We start from the raw sequence: 21,302 nt of genomic DNA on the forward strand, positions 1-21,302 counted from the left end.
CAAACCTTAGGTATTTTCTGTGGGCTTTGTGAATTGGGATATGAAAGTAAGCGTCTTTTAGATCCAGTGTAGAAAGAAAGTCCCCTTTCTTCAGTAAAGGGAGTACTTGTTGGAGCGTGACCATGTGGAAATGTTCCGAATTTATGTAAGCATTGAGAGGTCTGAGGTCCAAGATTGGTCTTAGGGACCCGTCTTTTTTGGGGATTAGGAAGTATAGAGAGTATACTCCTGTCCCTTGTTGATTTTTTGGGACCTTCTCTATTGCATGCTTTTGCAGAAGTGCTAGTACTTCTTTTAACAATGTCAGATGATCTTGACTCATTGGACGCTGTTTGGGGTGGATGTTTGGTGGGGTAGCTGTGAGTTCCAGGCAATAACCATGTTGGATAATCTGTCTCACCCACTTGTCTGATGTGATGTTTTCCCAGACAGGTAGGAACTGTGATAGATATCCCCCGACCGGTGTTATGTGGTCTGGGGGGAGTTCTATGAAGTCACTGTTTTGGGGTTGAGGCGTTGCGGTATTATTTCCGCGGCCTCTACCTTTGTTGTTGTTACCCCTGTAATTACCTCTTGAATTGCCTTTGGGTGATGTAGGTGTGAAAGAGGTGGATTGCTGATTTGTTCCTGTATTTTTTGAGCCCCCTCTATAGGTGGATCTACGAAAGGAACCTCTGTGTTGGCTGTTGCAATGCTCCCATTGACTTCGCCGTTTCTGGTCTTTTCTCATTTTTTCTAAGGTCTCATCTGTGCTTGAACCAAAAAGTGTCTTTTGATCAAATGGTTGGTTCAATAAGGACGTTTGTACTTCCCGTTTGAATCCTGAGATTCTAAGCCATGCATGTCTCCTTAACATGACACTGGTGTTGATGGATCTTGCTGCAGTGTCTGCTGCGTCTAGGGCGCACTTAATGGAAGTATTAGTTATTATTTTTCCTTCCTGTATTAACTGATCTGCCTTTTTCTGATGTTCTTTGGGGAGATGTGTGATGAGTTTTTCTAATTCATCATAATGTGCCCTGTCATAACGTGCAAGTAGTGCCTGTGTATTGGCTATACGCCAGCTATTTGCCGCTTGTGATGCTACTCTCTTGCCTGATGCATCTATTAATTTTGACTTCTTATCTGGTGGAGGAGCCTCTCCTGTAGATAATGAGTTTGCTCTTTCACGAGCGTTTGAAACTACAAGCGAGTCCAGAGGTACATGCCCTTTGATAAATATTGGATCCTTTGGAGCCGCCTTATATTTATCAATTCTTGGGTTTAACACCCTAGCCCTCACTGGGTCTTTGAATATTTCTTCTGTGTGACTGAGAAGACCCTTCAACATAGGAAGAGTACCTGATGTTCTTTGTGCATTATGCAGCGTCTCTAACAGGAAATCCTCTATTTGAGGTTCTGTATGTATATCTACTTTATGATATTTTGCTGCCCTATTAATGAGCTGTACAAACCCTGTGTTATCATCAGGTGGTGAAGGCTTTGAGGGATATAACTCTGGGTCGTTGTCCTCATCTGACCCTACGTCATAATTTTCCCATGGGTCATCCTCATCTGGGATGGTTTCATCATCCCCTTGAGGTTCTCCCTCCCCTGGATCACTGTCTACATCAGACTGAGGTGTAGATGGTCTTGGTGTGGAAGGTGTAGGAATATTTGGCATAGTGTGAGGAATAGGAGAAGAGGGTGTGACTTTAGGTCGAGGAGAAGCAGGAGGAGTTGTATTTGTCCCCAGTGTTCTCTTTTTTGAAGGAAGAGATTTATCTTCTGTCTGTTCATTCTTTCTCTTCTTCGTCACTACTTTGCCAGTTTGCAGATCGATAAACAAAATCTTTTGTTTGGGATCTGTCTGTTGCTCCTGCATCGGTACCGAAGGCCTCGGTTCCGAAAGGTGCTTATGTTTTCGATCGTCAATGTTCGGTGTTTTCGGCACCGAGTGTCTACTAGATTCCGACTTCCTGGGTATCGAGTGAGTCCTGGACGACGAATCATGTTTCTGTTTCGACATGGAATGTTTCGATGCCGAGCTTTCCCTTGTATGAAGCTTCGGTGTCGAAGTCGATGTCGACTTTCTCGGATCCGACATGGGAGGCAGAGTGTTTCGGTTTCAGTTTCGGTTTCGTTGCCGGGCCCGAGGGCGGGGCGTCGGAAACTTATTTTCTGCGGTTTGACCGGGCTCGAAGGCGGGGTCGTTACCACACGGGGTCGGTTTTTCGGTAAGGGGACGTCGTCACTCACGGTTTGTTGCACGTCGAGTTCTTCGACATCCGACTGGTCCCCTTCCGACCCCGACTGATCCTCATGATCCTCTTCTTCCTCAAGTTGCTAGTCTCCGAACAGCTCCGGCATCGCCTCCGACTGCATTCTGGAAACCTCGTGTCTTCTAGCCCGACGATTTCTAATAGTTAGCTTGGAGGAGAATGTTGCGCAGGCTTCGCAGTCCCTGGATTCGTGTTCAGGCGATAGACAGAGGTTGCACACCTCGTGTAGGTCCTTGTGTGGGAACTTAGCACCACACGTTGGACATTTTTTGAATGGAGTCCTTTCCATGGACTCCGGGCTTGACTGCGTCGAGAAAGGCCTCCTGTTAGTCGACGTAGATCAAAGTTTTTTCTTCAATGTTGAATTCGCAACGCTCCGGAATGGAAATGAAAACGCGTTCGATAACAAAACCGTCGAATTGGAAAGGGAATACGCGCCGATAAATCACTTTTTCCTGAAGTTGATCTGGAGCGTCTCGATCCTCATCCGAACCCGATGGCGGAAAAAAACAATTTAAGGATGGAGCCGATGCCCATGCGCACTACCAACCAAGGGAGGAGTCACCAAGATACAAAAGACTCTCCAAGAGAAAAACAAAGTGCAATCATCCGAGCCCAACACCAGATGGCGATCTATTCATAATGTACCATCTGCAGCCCATATGCCTCGAACATACACTTACTGTGTGGATCTTCTGAATAAAGACGCAGCTTTCCACAAGAAGAGCGAGGTCTGAAGAGAGACTTCTTACTTTTAGACATGTTGAAGACACAGGAAAACCTGAAGAAATAGAGAAAACTGAGCAGAGCTCAGGGAGACTCCCTTACACACGACGTGCGGTAGAAAATCTGAGGTACTGAACTCTGAGAAGGTTCTGGAGGGCTGCTGGCACCCGATTGGCTACAGTTTGCACCAACATAATGACAGGAATAGGCTACAAGTTTTTTTTTCTCTATTCATGTATTCCTATGTGGAATTATGTCTAGGCATTTACTGCCTTTTTTCTAATGTGTATTTCATGTGTTATGTTTTACATATACATATTAGTATGTTATTGCTATTTTATTCACTGTGGGACTCCCACTCAGACGACTGGGAATATTCAAGCATGTGAATCTATAAAAAGATACCCTAATACTGGAGAACTTTAATACCAATGCCTGACCAAGAGTGTCGACCCATTATTGGACACTCTTCTCCCCCCCCCCCCCTCCTCCCCCCAAACTCACCACCCCCCACGGCATTTTGGGAAACCATAGTCATTTGTCTAATGAAAAAAATGCATTAAAAACATAAACTGTATTTTACAAAAAAAAAAACATAAACTGCAATTTTAAACAGACAATCCGACTGGAGATCAGGAAGCAAGTGGATGTTAAGAATCTAGCCATGTTGGATACCAGGCACTGCTTCAAGCCTGCAATGCGTGCCCACCCCGTGGTTTCCTGTACAAGCTAATCGAAACTTACCAAGCAGGATTTTCCTAGCTCAATGAGACCAAAGTCAAAGCAGGAGTGGAAGTTTATTACATAAGCAATAGCAATCTAAAGCTCCCATAGTGTTCCTGATTAGTATAGCTAGGCAGTACTGGAAAGGTTAAGCTTTTGCTTACACACGAAAAAAGTAATAGAGTTACCGTTTTTGGGTCAAAGATGGGCGCATGGTCATTGGTGTCCTTTATTTCAATTTCTGCAGTTGCAGTAGTTGTCAAGCCGTCTCCTTCCATGTCAGCAGCCTGCACAGTCAGTGTATACATCCTGACTCTCTGTAAAGACAAGGGGTGAGCACGAAACTTGGGTAAACATGGACTACTCATACCAACAAGAAGAGAACAAAGAAGACTGTCCCTATGGCGGCAAGAACCTCTTTACTGGAAGCAAAAACACTGCACCAAGGAGACCCGCTCAATAAAGGTCTTTACTGACCTCTCTGTCTAGGCCACTCGCAATCACACTGATGACACCAGTTTCTTTGTTGACGGTGAACATATGGTCAGTCGGCTCCTTGGGTTCCTGGTTGAGGATGGAATAACCTAGTATTCCATTGTATGTCTCTATGGAGTCATCCAGATCGGTGGCGGATATCACCATTACAGAGGTACCTATGGATAAGAGAGGTGAATGCAAAGAATCAAATACATCATTTACAGCATGACAAGATTAAAATGGCTCTACTTTACTTCAACTTCCACAATAGACAAGGCAAAAGGAATCTGTTGAAGGCTAGAGTCTATTAAGGGACTTGTGCCAACACTGCTATTAATAATCACAGTATTATTGCAGCAGTTAACCTCAGGTGGAAGTCCGGCAAATAACCAGAATAGCATGGAGCCAATACAAATGACAAAAAAATACCTTAACAAAATCTGAAAACCAGCGTTCTAAAAAAAGCAAAAGAGTGGAAGAGATTTAAACCACTCATTAATACATCAAACATTTGGGGCAAAGAGTTCAAATATCCTAGAGGAGTGACTGAAGTGAACGCTCAGTTCAGGGTGGCTTTTTAGTTGCATGAAAATCTTACAAGTATCACCAGAAGGCCATTCATCCTACAATCCAAGCACAGTATACCAGAGTGTTATAGGAGATTAACGAGGAATACCCTGGAATATTCCACACTACAGACATTTGGGGTAGGAAATCTGCTTTTATGTGTCTGGTCTTGACAAACCTTTTAACTATTGCTGGACCCTATATTTTTTACTGGCTTTAGGAACTCTGAGCTTAAGTGCACAGATAAAGTTGTAAAGTGACTGTACTCCTCCTTTCAACATTGAGAAATTGGTATACACCTAATTAGCTTAAGTAACTTACCTATTAGTCCCTAGTATATGATACAAGACATACCAAGGGCCTGAAAGTTGAATTTCACCAGGACTGCAATACCCATTATGCCACCCGCTACAGTGGCAGGGCAAACATGGCTTCAGCCCTACCAGTGTAGCATAGCTGCAGCAGTTTAAAAACTGCAATTAGAAACCTTTTGACAGGTAAAAGTTTACCATTTAAACATTAACAAGCCACCCGATGTAGGTTTTGTAGCCCATACTGCATGGCATGGAAAGGTAGGACATGTAGAAATGCCAAGTTAACGTGTCCTTAAATTGACTAGTCCCAAAAAGCTTTTTTTTCTGTGTGGCAGGCAGAGTTGCCTTCTGAGGAAAACTAAGATACAGATTACATTCAAAATCTTTGTATATCAGCAATGGGACCATCTAAAAAAATACGTTAACGTTAAATAACTAATTTAAGGTTAGTGAGATTTTTTATAATTAAGAAAAGTTAACTGTTAGAAAGTAACCTTTTACCAACCTGAAATTTCTGCAGACTAATTTGCATTTGTTCTTAAAGGTCACCCGGTCAGGGATTAGAATTTGAATAGATATGTCTGAAATGCCTCCCAACAGCAAACAATAGGGTGACTCGAGTGGGCAGAGTACTCTTCTGAACCTAACAGACTAAGCAGTATACGGGCTGTGAGCATTTTTTTTTTTACAGGGTCACATTTTGTTTGACTGGTCTGCTGGGTTAACATAAAAAACATTGAGGAGCATTTGAGAGACAAATCTTTGGTGTACGAGTTTTAATTATAACACTGGGGGCGCACTTTAAAAGATTGAGCAGGATACTGAGACAATTCTCGTGCATCCACTATTTGCTTTACAGCCCTACTTTTGTTGCACTAGACTTCTATCTCTGGTTTATTGGAGTACAGTGGCTGCTTCAAACTGGATTTAAGAATTTGATGTGGGAGTATGCTAGGATTACCTTAGTACACTGCCCACAAAAATCCCTTCGAGCCTACATTTGATGTGGCCAAAACTCGACACTTATGCATTTTTTAGATGGGGGTGGTCTCCCCAGGAACCTTAAACCCATTGGTTAGGATGTGCCCATGAGTCATTCCCACACACTAGCTCATGCCAGGCATAAACACAGCCTCTCCAAGCACCTACTTCAGAACACTCCTGCCCCTGTGGAAAACCAGTGACTGAACCAACGGTCTGTGACCTGAGAGGATTCTTGAAGGACTGGACCTGCTCCCTCCAATATCCAGAGCAAAGACGCAGACTCCAAGGGTCATAGAGCGGACCTTCTGTTCAAACTACCAGAATACAACAAGTTTCTTCATGTAGCTGACCAGTTTTAACTGACCTGGAAAAGACTTAGGTAGATGCCTACAATAGAGTCCAGAAGTGCCCATCATGAGGGACGCTTGTGGTGGATTGGGAATTAACAGACAAAAGTCAGAAGGTAAAATGTTTGACCGGAATGCTCCATGTTGGACTATCTGATCTGTGCTTCATCACAGTTGCAGCAAATTGCGCCAATGTCCCAGCCTAACAACCTCTGACTTCTGTTTGCGCTTCTTGTGATACTCCTACTTAAAGGGGTAAGAATTCATCTCTGGTTTCCCTTACTGAATTTTTTTTTGTCATTTTACTTAATAAAATGGATTCCATTTTACTAATACGGTTTGGGATTTTTATTAGATTTACTATTATGTTGGTACTGCAAGAAATACTTTACCTACTGTCCTAATTCAAGATGGTCTGCTCCGAGTTAGAGGGTTAAGCTCAGGTTAATTTCGTGAATTTGAGGGTTCACTTTAACAAGGGTTATGATAGTTCCTTTAAGTGTGTAGTCTTTAATCCCAAACTAATAATCCTATTTATTACATGTGGCTACAATTTTATTTATTAAGGAAGGCTTGAAACAACTCCTCGCTCTATTAGTGTTTTTATACACTTTAAGCATATCAGCTACATAGACTACAAGCTATTTTTATATGAGCTTGTAAACTGTAAGCAAACAAAACATTTAGTTTAAAAAAAGATTGTGGGTATTGTGAAAACATTTTCTGTATTTCAGATCACAGACTACCATCTAGCACACCTGCCAGTTAGTAGGGAAAATGGACTGGCTGTTGCCAGATGTGTATGATAGAAAAGATTAAACTGTGCTCTATAAACACATTACCTGGCGTCGCCATCTCCGCTACAGAACCCTTGAAGACAGATTCCGTGAACACTGGGTGGTTGTCATTCTGATCCGTCACCTTGATAATGATTTCCATAGGTTCCTCGGCAGGCATCCCATTCTCAAAGACAGCATGAGAGAAAAGCTGCAGAGAACACACCAAGAGCAAACTAATGTATGTAAACACCACCTAACAGAGAAGGACTTGTACTGTGAAGTAATAAATGCCTTTCTAACCCAGTCCTAAGCCTGGTCACTTGCAGTAAAATATTTAAGGCAGCTAGAGTGCTCAAAGAAATAAACATGAACCGAATGGAAGAAATAGCCTGAGATATATGCAGAAAGGACACTTGTGAGCAAGTTTTATAAAGAAAGGATGGACCGCAAACGAGTTTGGAGTTATGATGAAAGAACCCAGGTTTGGCATCATTTATGGCATCAAGACAGACGTCTAGGGTTAAAAATATCACATTTGCAATATACCTTGCCATTAACACAACAACTGTTTCCTCAAGCAAATAAACATGCAGCACACTGGCCCAGGAGGCTTTTCAAACACCTACAGACTGCTTCATTTTAAAACAAGATAAAGCGAATAAATAGATGTAGCCTTGGCAAATCAGTTTTTTTATGCAAACATACAACATTACAAAAGTTAAGAAAAAAAAACTGCAGTCAAAAGCTGCTGTGTATGATAGCAAGAACCCCCCCCCCCCTTAAAAAAAAGCCTAAGAAACAAACCTAAAAAAGGCACTTTTCCAAAAATACTTTTTTTTAAAGCTAAAGTGAAAGGTTGGTCGACCAGCCCTGGTACTTAGTTGGATTACGTTCTAGGTGGGAAAATGGCCCTATGCAGTGAAGAGAGCCAATGGCTAAATTAGGCTAACCAACTGCCCAAGCAGCAGGCGGAGTTGGGAACAAATCCATAAATTAAGATGGCAGACAGAAAGCTCCTCGATCCATCTATTGGTACTTTTTTTATTATGATTTTGTTGGAAATAATAAGCAAGACATCCAGACCTAAAAAGAGCCTTTGAGCAAGTGCATTTAGGACGCAGACAAAGATCTAGAGTTCACTTGTGTTAAAACGCTGAAAAACATTGCTTTATTACTAGAGTATCCCAAAGGGGTAAACAAGCTACTAACTTCTTCGGAGTTAGATTATATATAGGGCTCCCGGTTTTATGGTATTTATTTTTTTTAGCATTTTAGTCTGTATTTATCCATATTTATTTTGTGTTTTGCGGATAAATGAAGTTGTAAAACTGTACATTTCCATATTTAACCGATAGACACGCACTCATACTTTGATGTCTATCTGTTTTAGCTACTGAAGCTGCCATTTATTATATACCACAACATCCACTGGTAAATATTAGCATTATACCACAAATGAATGTTGACACATGGGATTATTTAATGAAATTGCATCCTGTTTTTTTAAATTTCCCTTGCTGGCCACCTGCTCAGCTGTTGACCGATAATTCGAGAAAAACAGCACAGTCACAAAGAAGCCCATTTCTCCGTATTTATCCACTTTTAAAAATAAATACAGACAGAACACATTGTTTTCTGTCTGTATTTATCTGTAAAAATCGGTAAAAACGGAAAACCGGGAGCCTTAATTATATACTATCTCTAGTTCTCCTGCTGCTCTACAAAATCCAAACAAAAAAAGTTAGCTTATATACTTAAGCTAGTTACTAGCCCTAATATGTGGTTCCACAGCATTAGCCTCTTCCATAGATTAATGCAGACGCACGCATCTCAGCAGGATATTCTGCTAGCACACCGTGGAAGAACTAGTGCTGCTCTCCTATGGACTTATTTAATCACACAACATGGTGGATCAAAACACATGGTGCAAAAAACCCAATATACATCTAGTTAGCCAAGCTGGATTTGCAAAGGATTTATTCACTATATTCCAAACCCTGTCCATTACAGTTCATTGGGGCATCCAATACATCCAAATCCAGCTTCAGTGGGAGAAATGGCCCATGGCTAAACCATTTGAAAGCACACCCATAACAGCACATTGGGGCAAGGAGGCAACATGCAGCAGAAATATTTTAAGGGTCTTCTCCCTGTGCACAGAGCAAGTGATTGAGTCTCACCTCATATTGATCCTTCTTTTCGCGGTCCAGAGGTTGGGTTACGAACAACTGACCGGTGCTCTTCTCACAAGTGAATAATCCTTCAGGTGGCTGGTCTGCTCCTTCCCCAGTGATGCTGTAGAGGACCTTTGTTCCTTTTTCCAGGCTGGATTTGATCTAAAGATTACACATAGTATAGAAACCACTTAACTTCCGGCAAACCATTTTGCAAGATGACATGTAAAAAATGTGCTGTGGCAAAAGACAGAACATAAATGTAGAACCAGCTCCTGAAGAGAAGTGTTCAATAAACTCCATACATTGCAGTTTGACGAATAAAAGCATAAAACCATTTTGCACCTGAAATTAAACATTCAGAAAGACTCAATGTGCATTTGTGCAGGCAGCAAGTATACAATAACTCCAGCATACTCCACTCGTCTAATTTGGTGCATCTCCAGTGATCGATCAGGTCTCGCCTTTGAAATCTGGCAGCCAACCTGTACGCTTTGACAATGATAAACATCGGCCCAAAAAGGTATAAAAAGAGGGGGGTGGCTTAATCTTTGAAATTAAATTTTAATTGAATACTCCAAGACGGGGCATACCCATATTGGAGTACTACATTTAAAAAACATAAGAGGTGTGCGAAAGTGCATTAGAGAGAAAGGCGTGACCCAGTAGTAAGTTGTGTGGGCCTGTATCTACCTTAGATAAAAAAATACAAATTAAAAAAAAGAAAAGGGACAGAGGTCCGAATCAAATGAGGCACCAGGGACCCTGTGTGGTGAGCAAGAAGGACCATAGGTGCAGTAGTCAACACCACTGTGCCGCGGACAACCACAGTAAGCAGGGAGGGAAGGGAGAACAATGGTGGAGGGCATGCATAGTTGCGATGGGAGTCTGGAAACCGCTCCCAATGGAGGGAGCAAGAAAAGGCACTCCCAAGGAGAGCTCAAAGAACAACAACAACAACAAAAAATCTGTTTCCTGATGCGAGCTGTGGAAGGTACTAGCCATCCTGTCAAAAGGGTATATTTTAGGAGATCAATGAACACAAGACGGAGGAAAGACATCAAATATGAAGCGGGCAAATTAAATGGACAGGAAGGCCAACCAGAAACAAGAAAAGTGCGCCATGAAGACATTGCTAAGTAATGGGATTGTGCACAATAGGCCATCCTTCAAGCAAACAGCTAAAGCTGCGATGGCAAGATTTAAAAGTAATACTTGAAACTACGCACTACCTCTGGGCGGACATGTTCCGGAGGAGAGGAGGATCTTCTGCAAGGTTCGCAGCAGCAGCATGCACGTTGCCATTGTTTTGACAAACGCGTCGAGCTGGAGATTTGTTTCGAACAGCACCCCCAAATTCCGGGTGGACACTGCCACTGCCCCCGTGATCTGGAAGTAAGAAGGCCAAAAGTCTGGTGGCAGAGGGAGGCGATCGGAGGAGCAGTGCAGTACCACAGTCTTTGAGCTGTTGAATTGCAGTGAGTTGACACAACCATACTGCAGTGGCTGACATACAGCGGTGGAAGGTCTCCTGTGACACAGCATCCTTACCCTCAAACGAGAAGATAAGTTGCGTGTCATCCACATAATTGATGACCGCAATGCCATAGGACTTTATTAAGCTGATCAGGGGACGGAAGGTAGAGATTAAATAGAATGGGGCTAATGGCCGACCCTTGAGGCACGCCCTGCCCCACCCTCCTGGTGTCCGAGCGGTAGGGTGGCAAGGCAACCACCTGGTGTCTATTATCAAGGTATGAGACCAGCCAGTCAAGGGCCAGGCCAGAGACCCCAATCTCCTTAGTCTCCTGATCAGAGTGGCGTGGCTGACCGTGTCGAGCGCGGCTGACATGTCGTGCAGCACTAAAAAGGCTGCTAGACCACGATCGACACGTGAACGAAGGTCATCCAAGGCTGTCACCAATGCAGACACAGTGCCATGAGTTGGCCTAAAGCCAAACTGGGCCATATCCAGGCAGGTGTTAGTCTTCAAAAAAACTGGATAGATGTTTTGTCGCCAGTTTCTCCAGAATCTTAATTGGGAAAGGGAGTAGAGATAGTTCTATAATTCGCTGGGCAAGTAGGGTCCAGTGTGTCCTTTCAGAAGTGGCGATACCACGGCCAACTTCCAACAGTCCGGAACTTGAGATGTGCTAAACGACTGACAGCAGATAGCATGAAGAGGGGGTAGAGCTCCTCATGGAACAGTTTCCAATATTTGTGGCAATGGGTCTAGCGGAGAGCCAGACGAGATCCCACCCGCCACAGAGCAGAAATCCTCAAAAGAGGGAAGCTGTTCATCTGAGCCCGCCTATCATCCAGCTCTGGGAGACCAGGGTTGATTCCCCCCTACAGGATGAGGTATAGCTTGCAAATGATCACAACACTTCATTTTTGATTCATGCTCATTAAAGCTTTGACAAACTGGTGAATAAACTAATAAAACAATTCTCACTCAATGCAATAACATTTTGCCAACACAAGCTGCAGTAGGTCCTTGATGGCTTGGAGTCAATCCAATGTTTTTGCCCCTTAGCTTTCGATTGATAATACAGGTTTCTGAATATTAGGGTGTTAAATAACTTTACACTTGATTCCGATGCATAGAATGGGTATCTGCAGGGCACAAACAGTTGGACAACTTCCCTGGAAAAGCTGTAATCTACTATCCCCATGAAAGTGCTAGTTACGGGGTGCACTGCTCTACTGTGCCTCTATTAAAATGGTTTGCTTACCCGTACAAGTCTTTTTGGATATGTTCCCTTCGCGTTTTCAGTGACCCTGATAAGAGGGATGACCCAGTCTCGCTTCTTTCGGCTTAGTCCGGATTGTGCCACAGGGAACGTGATCACGGGTAATGCCCGCTTGTCTTGATCAGAATGCGCCTGAAAGAAAAAGCACTGGTTATGTGTTCCGCAAGTGCACCATACAGACGATCTAGTCCAATCACCAGCAGTAGATCAGGAGACCATTTTCAAATCAGCAAGCGCCTCCAGCCTCCCCATACGAAACATTTTAAGCCCTCTGGCAGAAAAGGACATCTTTCGTGTTCTATACATTAGTAGAGGTTTCCTAACAAATGTACCTTGGATGAAAAGGGATCTTCAGACAACTTACAAGCCCAACAATGCAACAGAGCATTGTGGATTGTTCAATGCCATGACAAAGTATCACAAAGTTAGATTTGCATGGGCTTCATAGGTTGAAAAAAATTAAACATGCGGTCTTCAGTGATTGCCATTATGCAGTGGTTGCTTAACCTTGTTACTAATTGAATATTGTACATCCCTTGGGGAAGTATGGTCACTTAGTGCTTCAAGGAGGAGGTTAAAAAAGCAGGAAGTGTAATTAGCCGAGACAAAAAGCAAATCGGATCAGAATATAAGCAGGTCAAAAGTTTGCTGGAAGATATGGGACTTTAGTAATTTAAGTTAAGAAAGCCAACTTCTGATCAGTGGGTTGCAGGAAGCAGGTTGCAGATGGAGAAGGCCTTGCGTACAGAATACTCTGCAACCAAAATATTTGCACCTTGCCGGTTGAACAGCTAGATTGTTTTAGGAAGCAAACTCACTTTCAGAGTCCATTGTCAGTAAAACAATTCTCCAACATAGGAACTACTTAGCAAACAAGAAAGTTACCTGCAGGCAGCGACTCTGTAGAGCTTTGGTTAAAAGCTATTCTACAGGCAAGCAGATTTCTCTAAAGTAGGGCTGCAGGTGGGGGTTGGAAGGTACGTGGTCACAGAACTGATCAGTAGATCAGAATAGCAGAACATCGGGATGGTTAAATCCAAGTGTCCTGTGACGGTATTGAAATGGACGACTAAGAGTGGCAGGAGGCGGTATCCTCTGAGGATAGTCTATCCCAGCACACCTGCGTCTGATACAGCTAAAAGTCCTTCACAGAGTCTATGTGACGGGCCCCAGCTGCTACATATGGGAATAACTGGAGGGGGGGTTGCAGAAGGGGTTGCAAACACCTAGGCACATTTAAATAGGCACCAAATTCAATGGGCCACCCTGGGACTCACAATATCCAAAAGGAATATAGCACAGCTCTAGGGGGCCGCAAATGCACCAACGATTACATACTGGAAAAAAAAAAAAAGACCTTGACTGGTGCATGTTCAGAGAGAAGACAGTCTATGTAGCCCGCGGCTGCTCCCGAAAAGGGTAAAAAATTTGGGACCCTTGGAATGCCTAATCGGGGTAATATTTGTAGCCCGCCTAGTGGAATGGACTTTGATGTTGCCTCTACCCCATAGCTTCCATTGAACAGTAATGTTTTGATGATTGTCCTCAGTCAGCATACATGCCAAATCCTTCGTACTGTATGTAAATGTCAATGACTTAAAAAGATTTATTAAACAAAAAATCCAAGTGCCCTCCTCTTAAAAAAAAAAAAAAAGCCAAATTAATCCTTTTACGATCCCTTTATGAAGGTTAGGTTTTATTTTCCACTTAACCAGCCTGCACACCAAACACATCTGATTTCTAACAATTATGGGTCGTCCTAATCTGCGTTATTCATGTACCCAAAATTACTCAATGCAGTAGCTACAAAAAAAAAAGCAGAGTTATGTTGGTGGTGGGTTTACAGCAGCCATCTTGTATATGTAAAGTATCCCAATTGTCTACAGAACTAAGGGCATGAGCCCCCAAATCCCTTATTAAAGTACTGTTTATCCACTCAACTCATTCAAAAACCTGCTCCCAACTCTGTTTCATTCCTCCTCCTACCCAACATTACTACTTAAGATGGTGTGGACTTCTGGACTAGCTGCAGATTCTGGATACCCTTGTTCCAATCTTGGTTCCCCTCTTCCCCGCACTTTATATTTGTTAAGCCTGCTTCATCATTCCGGGTCTCATTCAACCGCTCCATCAAAGAAACCAGAGCAATGCCAAATGAGCTACATGCGAAGATTGGGAGTTGTATCAATGGCAGACGGCACCATTTGGGCCTTCCACAATTTTGATAGCTGATTCAGAAGTTTCCATAATTCTTGTCATTCTATTGACCACTCAATCAATGCCTTTCCTTCGCATTACACCACAACTTCTATTCAGGGCAGGGTTATTTTTAGCATTGCTGTTTAGCTTATAACCTTGCACAGATCGGCTTAAATTAGCAGAATCAAATATCCTTACTTTAAAAAACAAAGTATAACCTTGACTCTAGGGGTCCCATATTTCACTGGACCCTCATCACCTACACCTAGCTCCAAAGTGTGACAGGGTGTTTCACAGAAAACACTTATTGTAGCAGAATATCAAAAAATGCACGTGCTTTATAAAGAACGAATAAGCGTGGAGGTGAAGGTGGCTGAAGGCATACTACAGACACCAGGATGAGAGGAGGAAAGGGGGGTAAACCCCGGATTTGCACTGCTTATGATCTTACCCGTCTGTGTTCATGCCTGTGCTTTACGATGACTGACGTAGAGTAATTCATTCTTTTCACATCCCAGCCATGTACAGTAAATCGCAACTCGTGTCCATGTAATCGCACGCGGCGCTTTACCGTGATTGTTCCATCCTTCCGCACGTGGAAGCGAGAGTCTCCAGCACTGAATAGACCAAGGTTCCGTTCAGGGCAGTCTATGAAGCTCACTGTAACAAGAGAAACAAGGATCGGTTTAATGCAAGAGATTAAAAAACCATGCAAACGAAGCATTTTGGGCGAACTAGCACACTTGCAAAGGAAATTATGTAGGTCAAAAGATTGATCTTTTCAAAAGACTTCTGGAAGGGTCTACAAGGTACACAAGTTGAAAGGTTTTCAAATCTCTGTTCTTTGGCATTCATTCAGAGGGAGAGGGAGAGGGAGCGACCCTTCGCCCTCTAATACAAGACCAGAGAGGTTGCATGGGCGTGAGTGCCACCGGGACTAGGGAAGTGGAGGAACCTGACTTACCTTCTCAGTGACACATCCTTTAAGAGAAACACGCTCTACTTTCTCCTACCTAAAACGAAGTCAACAAACAACCTGACCTGCATTTTAAACTGCACGAATGTGCCTTTTGAACATCTGTCAATTCAGATGTGCTGGTAAAAAACAGCTGGAAACTCAACCCTCAACATGGCCTCAGATGGGCACAAAGGAGGCATGGCACTCCCTGCTTAGGCAAAACCATTTTTGTCAAAGCCATGAACTTACAAAAAAAGTCCTTGTGATTGCTAAGAGGCAAAGTTGGTTTAAACCAAGGTACCCGCTTTGGAACCAGGAAAAAAAGATTTTAATCTCGAGACAGACAATCTTCCAGTAAGGAGAAAATGTTTACACCCAACAAGATGCCACAGCAGGCCGCGGGCATAAATGAAACAGATTACTATACTTCACAACCCAAACAATCTGGGTCTATTTTCCAGCTTGCATTAGGACCCTTGAAACATGTGATGCTTCTGATGCCACAAAGACTATCTGCAGCTCTCCGTGCAGCTCAGTTCTGCAAGGAGTCCTAACAAACAGCTACTCGCCCACAGAGCTGCGAGCAGTTTTGCTACCCCAGCCACTGTACAGCCAGGCCAAGCAGTGGTCTAAATGCCACAATAATGATGCGAGACTCCACCGCAGGATAGGACAGGAGAGCAGAGCACACATTAGTAAAGGACCGACTCAGAGGGGCCCAAACATCACCACACATACCAGTGGGTCCACTGGTGCTCAGTGCAGCTTTGTTCACTCCCACAAAAAAAGGACCCACTCTACTAGAGCACCTGGTTTGGGAAAAGCCTGCATTCAAGGTAGGCCTAAAAAAATAAATCCTAATCTTGGAGTACTCTTGCTCTCAACTCAGGCCTACCTTCAGCACACAAATTCTGTAGTTTACATAAAAAACTACAGGCAGAAAGCCCCCACCCACATACCTACACATTATAGGGACAGGACCAGCAGGTCAGTGAGATGTGACTGACGCACACATTTTGCTATCGGTTTTCTAGGTTTATCATCAAGTAGCAGCATACAGAACTGTGGTTCACCATGCACTTACTTTATAAAAAGCGGTGGAACTATTCAATGTATTCAATACAATCCGTGGTTTGCTTACATGTTGGTAAAGATCCATGACCTGTATAGGTTGAGCTTTCCGTTGATGACGGTTTTACGTCCTAGTACACTGCACGTCTGAAAGAGGGGCCTGTTACCAGAGTATACATGGAGTTCATTTTTTTTTACTAAAAGTCTTTTATGTAATGAGTTGTTTTTCCCCCCCCCCCAACCATGTCCACAGAGCACTTCCAGGTCCTCCGCCGGGCTTGGAATCTGCTCGCCCCAAGCCCTGGCTATCAGGGAAGGAGTGAAAGCAGAAGAGAAGGGAATGTGGAAGGGCTATTAAAAGATTAACAGGTCACGTCTACGTGCTGCACGTACATGAGGTGGTAGGTTCATGGGAAGTGGCCTGGGCTAGACAAGGGGAGGCCAGAGGAGCAGACACTGTCCATGGCCCACACACGCCTTAAACCTGGGCTCGCTATAGACAGCCAGGCTATTTTTGGAAACGAACAGTTGAAAAATTATTCTGATCGATCTGAAGCGAATCCATTTTCTGTGGGAGGGAGAAGGATGTAGACCAGGAGAAATGACACATCTGGGGATAGCAGTCCTAAAATCACACCGAAACCAGGCGACGCTTCCTTCTATCCAACGAAAAGACCAATGCCACTTTACAGCATTTCTGCTTGTACCCAGAGAGCAGCGTCACTGGAGTTTAGTTGATGTTCCTGGTCCACAAGTCTCACTTCACCTACAGCAAGGGGTGCTGGAAGTAGGTGGGTCCCTCATATTTCAATCAGTCCAAAATGGAACGGTTCAGCTGATCCAACTAGCAACACTGGTGGGTTACACCATACACGCTAGCCCTCTGCGCAGATGTTCATTTCAGCCTTGAATAAGTGACAGCACCAGCGAGAAGGTTTAAATCTGGGCAAAACTGGAGGCTGCTCTTGAATGGGGTTGGAACCATACTCCAAGCATGAAGAAATTGCTTGATGCTTTGATTCAAGGAGGAAACAAACTACCCAATGTGCTCAGAACCTGCAATACATCCGCTGCTGCTTCAAGTGACCCGCAAGGGAAGTGGCACGAGATGGGAGACTGGTTGTCGCTGCTTGGCTAGAACCCAGGATGGTCTCTAGAGGGAGACAAAGCTCTAGAGGGACAGAAAGGCTGGGCCAGTGTCACCCCTGGGGATCTGCTATATTGTGTGACCTGTCCAATGTGTTCTTGGCTGTTCCCACCTCAACTAGACACCCCATTTGTGTGCAGGCGTGGATGTTGGACTGGTCAAGCTTTTTGGGCCCTTCTGTGATTGAGCAACAAGCCTTGAGAAAAAATGTACAACCCAAAGGCCACTCGCCATCCTCTTGTTCACAATCTATGGGACTGGATGTGCGTCTCAGCAGACACACTTGTCTAGCAGCTTTGGCGACACTTCAAAGTCCCCCGCAATGCCAGCTGAAGTAGTCCAAGAGTGCTTATAAAAGGCTTTTAAAAAAAAAAAAATTTAACGTGTACTACGTACAATCTGGGTATTACTTTTTAGCCAAAACCTTTATGCACATTTTAAAGCAGTCTCTATTATACCGTGTGTAATGAAAGTTCAAAATAATAACTTGCATATCCACCGTGCTTTTTCAGTTTGGGACCTTGAAGCACTAAACATACACAAGTCACTTTTCTACACTGCACCAACAAGGATTCATTTCTGTGGCTCCGTTTAAAGACAGACCTCTGAAGAGCATTAAATAGAAGTTGCCTAATGTGCGATAGTGCATGTCCTGCTACTTATAGCCACGCCTTCGACCCCGCCCACACGCTCATTAAAGCTCGCCCTCATTGCGCAACCATTACGGTTCACCTACTTTTATTCAAGGCACTTAGAGTGCTGGGCCCACGGCACTATTTGGGGGACCCAAACATGGTTTAGTCATCAGACTTTGACGCAGAATAAAAGAAGCAGAAAAGGTGGAAGAGAGACTGATACAGTGACAAAGAAAGCCGGGATGAATAAATACCTTCAAGACTTAGAATAAGGGAGAGCATTTGAGGAAGTAGGATGCATGTGGTTGAAGTGAAGACTATACTGCTTTGGTATTAGGCAACCCAGACAGACCTGCACAGCGGCGGCCTTCTGAGAAAACTTGGGCCCAAGTGCTTATGCTTTTACAAATTAGGCACTGCAGCTTGCATTCTCTCTATTCTGACACATTCAAATGTTGCCTGTATCGGAGTGTCTACCCTACACCTGGACTGCTAGTGACCCGCTTAGTGGCCAGCCTGTAGAGAAGTCCTTGGCATTCACCAAGCTGGCAGCAGTATCTGAGTCAGGAGCTTCACTGGACAACTGGAGTGTCTGGTTGCCTAAATGTAAATTGTAAATTGATACTTGTATAGCACACTACTCACCCGCAAGGGTCTCAAGGCACTTGTACGAATACTGCTGTGGAACCCATCCTGGCTTTCCCTGTGAGGCATCTACTCCTGGGCACCCCCAAGGTGGAGGCCAGGCATCCTTAGCGTTGTGGGGGCCGTTGTGGAGATTAAGCAAGCTATTGCCCAGAGTTGCAGAGTGGGACTCCATGATTGGAATAGGCATCGAAGAGAGAATTATCAGGTCCGTGGAATTTTGAGCCCAAGACCCGCCGAGGCGGGGAATTGAACCCTGGTCCTGGTCCTGGTCAGGGTCTGCCGCTCTAACCATTGAGCCACACTTCTCCACCCTAAGAGCTACCTAGAGGCCTGTGAGACATTGCCTGAAACTCCCTTTATCGCCAGCACCCAGGTTTGCAGTATAAACCAGCTTCAATCAATGCAAAATGCAAGATATGAGAATGGGTTTATTCCTAGTGTTGGATGAAGGGAGAGGCAGAGAATGCTTACGCTTGCCACATGGCTTTGTAATTAGAGTGCTGGAAATACGACTACTGCCGATTCATAAGGAGAACCATCACTTTGAGGGAGTATCTATTTCACAGGAAAGCACATTAAAACCGTTTCATCACGGGTTCAATGTGATGCGTGTATACTCTAGAAAAGACCAGGAGGACCATCAGAAGTGTCCATGACCTTATCACCCAAAACAGCTGGCCACAGTAAGCGGGAAGGATGACTCTTACTGAGTGGGCTGGATCAGGCTGATTCAGATCCTGAGCTGAAATCCAGAGACTCTGCAGCCAAGACTCGCCCCCACTGGCCAACGAGGAAGAGGCGTGGGCCAAGGATTGCCCTCACAGGCCAGACTGCCTCTGAAGATTAGTATCTAACGGGGTCGCGTTTACCCATTCACTGGGATAGTTTCTCTCATGTGAGACTATCATTGAAATCAACAATAAAGAAAAGCAGTGAAGCATCATTTCTGCAAAACCCACAGAGGAAATCACAGCAGCCTTGAGGGCTTTACATCACTTTGATCTGGGGCGATTCAGAAGACGTCAGACTGGCCCACGCGTCCACCAGGAAGACGCTGAACATATCCCAACACCCATGTCTGGCAGCGCCCCAAGTCCAGCTAACACTAAACACACGCCCCAGCATCCCTGCCGGCTGCAGGCTTCTTGAATCCATGCCCATCAACAGCGCCAATTAAAGCTCTTTTCCCAGAGCATGGCTCACCTTGGGCAGGAGCTCTGGAATGTATCGTCATTAGCAGCCAAGTTTGATAGGCCTCGCTCCCCTTAACAAGGTTAACCTTGAAGATTTACGAGGATGCACATTCCAAGTACCAGCAGCCATGACAAGGGGCAGGATCCAGCAGAGCAAAAACTCCCAAAATGAACTGGAAAACTACAGAGGCAAGCATGCGGCTCCATGAGCACAACAGAGCTTTGACTGAATATTAACTGAAGCCACTATAACTCCAGGCCACGCGGATCTTACCAGGCTTCCAGGTCTTTGCTTCATAAAAATATTATACAACTTTTAATTCAACATTGGATTACACTTACATTTGGGTAGTTTTTGCATGACAATCATTTTGGGGGCCCAGATTTCTAATTTTATATATTTCCCCCCTCTATGGTCAGAATATGGACACCCGTAGTTTATTAGCTCGCACACAGCCGCTGTGAGAATCTGCACTCTAGATTTGCCATTAAAAGGCAGACAGGAGAGGACCAAATGACGAGTCATGGCTGAATAAATTGTGTGGAAAGAAAAGTCTAACTATACAATATAATCCAGTACGTTTTATGAACGTATTACTTCATAAGTCATTTTTTTCAAATTTCCCAGAGCCAAGGTTTCACCTAGTTACAGCCAGATCATCCACAGGCAGTAATCAACAGAAAGACAACCAGTCAACGTTTGCACAGGACCCTCCATCCACTGCGATTTTAGGAACTTTGATTCGTTTGAGCTTGAAACCATTTGGTCACAGTCTGCAAATTGTGGTAGATGCATTATGTGGCAATCCCATAACTACGCAAAAAACACTTTAGCGGCAGAAATGCCAAATTCCAGTGGTCCTGATGGCAGGCACCATTTTGAGGCAACATGATCTGCTCACAGTAAACAAAAGGATAAACCAAAGAAAGATAGCCATCGGAGCACTTCTGAACAGTGTTCAACGACTGGTCACACCCAGAGTCCGAAACGGTTCCAGTCGAGGGATCTAACGAGACCAGCAGCTTGCAACATCGTGGAATTTTTATAAACCAGCCTTTGAGATATTCCCATCGAGCAACCGTGCACAGCAGCACGTTCCTTCTGCCCGTGGCACATCGGCTTGTTTTAAGTGTCTAGTTTTTAATGGCACTTAGTCCAGGTAATGGAACGATGCCAGAAGAAAAGAGAGTCCCCCACAACAGATGAGCACTCTCCTGTCCAGCCACAACCCAATCACGTTTTCTTCACGTGTCAGGGTGGGAGAAGCCTGCTTACCTCATGACCGCTTGAAGAAAAGGTGGGCTACCCGCGGATTTCATTAAATAAAAGCTCTGGAAGGTAATCA

At 44.1% G+C, this 21,302-nt stretch overlaps 1 protein-coding gene across 2 annotated transcripts in view; it reads right to left on the minus strand.

The window, feature by feature from the left end:
* LOC147677880 (B-cadherin-like) overlaps window positions 1-21,302 on the minus strand; it is a 195,939-nt gene that overhangs the window by 125,434 nt on the left and 49,203 nt on the right. For both annotated transcript variants that reach the window (XM_086945775.1, XM_086945776.1), the window contains exons 3-8: window positions 14,756-14,964; window positions 12,088-12,237; window positions 9,359-9,514; window positions 7,242-7,386; window positions 4,188-4,363; window positions 3,899-4,027 (exon numbers count right to left, since the gene is read on the minus strand). In XM_086945775.1, the coding sequence (XP_086801901.1) occupies window positions 3,899-4,027; window positions 4,188-4,363; window positions 7,242-7,386; window positions 9,359-9,514; window positions 12,088-12,237; window positions 14,756-14,964 (965 nt within the window). The remainder of the gene's footprint in view (window positions 1-3,898; window positions 4,028-4,187; window positions 4,364-7,241; window positions 7,387-9,358; window positions 9,515-12,087; window positions 12,238-14,755; window positions 14,965-21,302) is intronic.

The sequence above is a fragment of the Lissotriton vulgaris genome, chromosome 12, assembly GCF_964263255.1.
Source record: "Lissotriton vulgaris chromosome 12, aLisVul1.2, whole genome shotgun sequence".
In the NCBI taxonomy this organism is placed as follows: Eukaryota; Metazoa; Chordata; class Amphibia; order Caudata; family Salamandridae; genus Lissotriton; species Lissotriton vulgaris.